Source organism: Portunus trituberculatus, chromosome 12 (assembly GCF_017591435.1).
Source record: "Portunus trituberculatus isolate SZX2019 chromosome 12, ASM1759143v1, whole genome shotgun sequence".
NCBI classification, from domain to species: Eukaryota; Metazoa; Arthropoda; class Malacostraca; order Decapoda; family Portunidae; genus Portunus; species Portunus trituberculatus.
The window spans coordinates 10485586-10490315 of record NC_059266.1 but is presented as its reverse complement, the minus strand read 5'-3'; the positions used below and the strand labels follow the sequence as shown (position 1 = coordinate 10490315).

At 57.4% G+C, this 4730-nt stretch overlaps 2 protein-coding genes across 2 annotated transcripts; both read left to right on the top strand.

The window, feature by feature from the left end:
* Positions 1 to 312: 312 nt before the first annotated feature.
* LOC123502645 lies at positions 313 to 2752 on the top strand. The gene is made up of 2 exons (XM_045251810.1): positions 313 to 1018; positions 1110 to 2752. The coding sequence occupies exons 1-2, from the start codon at positions 313 to 315 to the stop codon at positions 2750 to 2752; spliced, it is 2349 nt and encodes a 782-aa protein (XP_045107745.1).
* Positions 2753 to 3251: 499 nt separating this feature from the next.
* Positions 3252 to 4445, top strand: LOC123502644 (uncharacterized protein K02A2.6-like). Its single transcript, XM_045251809.1, has one exon. The coding sequence runs from the start codon at positions 3252 to 3254 to the stop codon at positions 4443 to 4445; it is 1194 nt and encodes a 397-aa protein (XP_045107744.1).
* The last annotated feature ends 285 nt before the right edge of the window (positions 4446 to 4730 follow it).

Below are 4730 nucleotides of genomic sequence, written 5' to 3'. Positions count from 1 at the left end.
GACGTGAGATGGAGGAACAACGCCGGGAAGACAGAGCTGAGTTTCGTGCTCTGTTAACCAGCCTCACTTCTTCCCAGGGCGCGCCCGGTGCGGCTCCGACGAACCCCCAGACGCTTGGGAATCCTGGCAGTGCACAGAGCGGCTTCGGTACCCACCCACCTGTGCAGAAAGCAGCTGTCACACCTCCGCCGCCACTGTCACACGACGTGACGTACCAAGTGTTTCGTGAGTGGAGGAGACGTTGGGAGGACTACGCGACGATGATCGACCTGCCCAGCCTTGACGCTGCCTAAACAGAGGATCCAGCTACGTATGTGCCTCACTCTGGAGACGCAGAGGGTGTTAGAGCACACATTACAGGTGTCGCCTACCTCTCTCAAGCCAGTTGATGAAGTGCTTGACATTCTCCAGGCTCATATACGTGACTCCAACAACGAGGCATTGGGTCGGCGAGCCTTCACTAGCTGTCGGCAGGCGAGAGGCGAGCCCTTCTCCGAGTTTCTCGTCCGACTGAAGAGCCTGGCGGAGGAATTCGACATCTGTAAGGCTCACCACCTGGACTGTAAAGAGGCCTGGATGAAGCACGGTATCCTGACAGGCGTCCACGACGAGGAATTGGTGACCAAGATTGTGTCCCTCGACGCCGCCTCTACTCTTGCTGACGTCATCAATGTATGCAGGGCCCACGAGGCGACGCGGTCAGCCGCCTCTGCTATACGTGCCTCACCTACAGTGTCTGCTGTCTCTACGTATAAACAGACGAAGAAAGCAGCACACAAACCTGGAGTCCCCCCTCGCCAACCTTCACCCACTCATCAGGTGCCTACCTCCTGCAGCAGCTGCGGCGGGCGAGACCACGGCCCGAAGGGCTGCCCAGCAACAGGTGTTACGTGCAGAGGTTGTGGGAAGACTGGCCACTACGCTTTGATGCCCAAGTGCCCAGCCAGGCAGTCTACGTGCACTGCTTGTAACCGTCTGGGCCACTTGGAGAAAGTCTGCAAGCAAACCAGGGCAAGGAGTAAGTCGCAGCGACCCGAGAAGCCGAAAGGAAAGAGGAAGACACCCCACCTTCCACGTGGTGCGGTTACAGTCTCTCACAACGGACCCAGGGTCTCATGAGGGCCCACCTGAGGCCTCATGTCAGTCTCCTATCAGTACTCGTGATGACCCGACACCTCCTCCTACTGTACGAGTGGAAGTGTTGCATGACGGTCACTCTGGTGGTCTGGACTTCATTCCCGACACTGGTGCCGACACGACGGTCATCGGCCCACAGCACTTGAGAATGTTGGGCATCGACAGACAGGCTCTTGGTCCTCCTCCATCCCTTGCCTACTACAACGCTGATGGGACGAAGATGTCTGCTGCCCTCGGTTCGCTCCATGCCACACTAGTTTACGGCAAGCTGTCTTGTACGGGCTGGATAGATGTGCAGGGTTCGTGGAACACCCCACTTCTGTCCCGTGAACACTGTCGTGCTTTGGGGATCGTGCCTCACGACTTCCCTGCTCAGATTTTCTCAGCACGAGGCAGTGTCGCCAGTGTAAGGGAGACGACAAACGCTCCAGCTCCACGTTCCAGCGTGCCTGCATTACCTCTTCTCAGCACCACTTCCCCAGACGCAGCGAAGGAGTACTTCTTGAAGGAGTACCAGGATGTCCTCTTGACAAAGGATTGCACACAGGATGCTCCACTCAAGCCGATGTCTGGACCGCCGATGAGGATCCACTTACGAGACGATGCCCAGCCGTTTGCTGTCCACACGCCGAGGCTTATTCCTTTGGCTTACAGGGACGCAGTGAAAGCTGAGCTGGACTCTATGGTGGCACGAGGCGTTATTGCTCCTGTTGGTGACGTCCCATCTTATTGGTGCCATCCGATGGTTGTTGTGCCGAAACCTGGTGGAGGTGTCAGGATCACTACGGACCTGAGTAAGTTGAATGCACAAGTATCTCGGCCTGCACACCCATCACCCACGCCTTTTGCAGCCATCCGGAACGTCGATGCCAGGGCACGCTACTTCACCACGATTGACGCGTTGTGTGGATACTGGCAGATACCCTTGCATGAGGACGACCAGGCCCTGACTACGTTCATCACTCCATATGGGCGCTTCAAGTACCTCCGAGGTCCCATGGGTTTCGCAGCCACAGGCGACGCCTTCTGCCTCCGAGGAGACATCGCGCTAGAGGGAGTGCCACAGTGTGTCAAAGTCGTGGATGACATTCTCGTGTACGACGAGGATTACTTCACACATCTACGCCACGTTAACGACATCTTGGCCAGATGCCGAGCCCATGGCATCACTTTAAATGCCAAGAAGTTTGTGCTGGCGGCTCCATCAGTGTCCTTCTGCGGCTACAGGCTCTCCCATGACGGCATCGCAGCAGACCCTGACAAGGTTCGGGCCATCACTGAGTTTGCTACGCCTGCTACGTTGACCGACCTTAGGTCCTTCATGGGCCTTGTCAACCAGCTCGCCAGCTTCTCGCCCGACCTCGCTGCCACTGCTGCGCCTCTACGCCCACTTTTGAGCCCCAAGAAGTCGTTTGTGTGGACGCCCGACCATGAGCAAGCCTTCCAACGTGTGAAGATGGCCTTGGCCAGCCCACCAGTCCTTGCTGCCTTTGACCCTGCTCTCCCTACGACTCTGCAGACCGATGCTTCCCGCCTGTATGGGCTGGGTTATACCTTACTGCAGGACCACGGTGGTGGACAGCAGCGTCTCGTCCAGTGCGGCTCACTTTCTTGACGGATACAGAGACCCGATATGCGACGATCGAGTTGGAGATGTTAGCTGTCGTATGGGCCATAGGGAAGACCAAGTTCTACCTCACAGGATTGCAACACTTTAACCTCGTCACCGATCATCGCCCTCTAGTTCCCATCCTAAACAGCTACTCCCTTGACGCTATAGAGAATCCACGTCTACAACGCCTCAAGGAGAAGATCGCCCCGTACATCTTCACAGCTGTATGGCGCCCGGGCAAGGAGTTGTGTATCCCGGACGCTCTATCTCGCTCTCCTGTTGGCTACCCAACGCAGGCTGACGAAGTCCTTGGCACTGATACCGGCTTCCAAGTTAGGAGTATCGCTACACTACGTGCGATGGAGTCTCTTGCTCCGTTGGTGCCTCCTGATGTTGCAGAAGCACCTCCTGGCAGTGACCTTGCCCTTGAGGAGCTTCGTAAGGTGGCAACCGAGGACCCCAGTACGTCCAGCTCCTTCATTTTGTGAAGAACGGATTCCCTATGGACAGGTACGCCCTCCCCAACGTGCTCCGCCCGTACTGGAAGTTACGGGAGGACCTCTACTGTGATGAGGATCTCGTCCTGTACGGTGCACGAGTGTTGGTGCCTACAGCCCTACGTCGCCGTGTCTTGGCCCGCCTGCACGACAGCCATCGTGGTGTCGAAGCCACCAAGCGCCGTGCTAGGCAGGCTGTGTTCTGGCCAGGCGTGGATGCTGACATTGCCAACACTGTTCGAGCATGTGAGCCGTGCCAGATTCTGCAGCCCAGTCAACAGCAAGAACCAAGACTCTGTGATGACAATCCAACTCGACCATTCGAGTCCATTTCTGCTGATTACTTCTCAGTTGCAGGGAAGGCTTTCTTAGTCATTGCAGATCGTCTGTCCGGCTGGCCTGTCGTCGTGTCCTGTGGCGCTGATACGACGTCTACTGCCACCATTCGCCATTTCCGCCGCCTCTTCAGGGACCTGGGTGTTCCTGCACGCCTGCGCACGGACGGTGGCCCACAGTTCGCCAGCCGGGAGTTTTCTACGTTCCTCGAGCGCTGGGGAGTCCGTCATGACACATCGACGCCCCATTACCCACAGTCTAACGGCCATGCCGAGTCTGCAGTGAAGGCCGTGAAGCACTTCATCCAGAAGGTGGCACCGTCTGGCAATATAGACTGTGAGGCGTTCGACAGGGGTCTCCTGGAGCTTCGGAACACCCCCAACCAGACGGGTCGCTCTCCAGCTCAAGTCCTGTATGGTCGTCCTTTACGCTCTTGCGTCCCCGCACATGCCAGCGCCTTCCAGAAACGGTGGCAGGCCAGGGACGAGAGTTGCGATCGTCGAGCTGCTGCCCGTCTCCGTGATGCCACAAGTCGCTTCGACGCTCACGCTCAGCCTCTTCCACCCCTGCAGCGAGGTGACGTGGTTCGGATCCAGAACCCGACTACGCGGCGGTGGGACAAGGTTGGCACCATCATGGGCGTTGGCAGGTCACGGGATTACCTTCTCAAGATGCCCAGTGGCCGAGTGTGGTGGAGGAACAGGCGCTTCCTCCGCCCTGCTCCACCCCTAAACGCTTTTTCTACGATGGAGGACGCCACTGCTCCCTTGGCGGCACCTGATACGGTGGTGCCCCGCAGGTCGCCACGACTCCAGGAGAAGGCGTCCACAGCTGCAGTCGCTCGAGTCCCTGTGGACTTCTGAGCGCAGAATGGGGGGGAGATGTGGGTTATGTATTGTATTAATGCATATTACGTGTATGTGGCAACACTGTGTATTTCTCTGCGCATTCAGCTAGCGCATGAGCCTGTGCTCCCAAGTCGCTACTGGCCGCCGTTTCCTACCCTTTGTAGCTCTAAGGACAAGTAAAGAATCTACGTGTACTGCGTGTATGTCTGCCCCTTACTTAGGCATACACGCCCTCCATTACACATCCCGCAACCAACACTACTCATCCGCAACAGATGCACGACTACGCTAGCTTGACCC

Bases quoted from the DNA above. Each gene is read 5' to 3' on its own strand.
- LOC123502644 (XM_045251809.1), top strand. From the start codon at position 3,252: ATGGACAGGTACGCCCTCCCCAACGTGCTCCGCCCGTACTGGAAGTTA.
- LOC123502645 (XM_045251810.1), top strand. From the start codon at position 313: ATGTGCCTCACTCTGGAGACGCAGAGGGTGTTAGAGCACACATTACAG. The intron at 1,019-1,109 runs GTAAGTCGCAGC...CAACGGACCCAG, and splicing joins CAAGCAAACCAGGGCAAGGA to GGTCTCATGAGGGCCCACCT.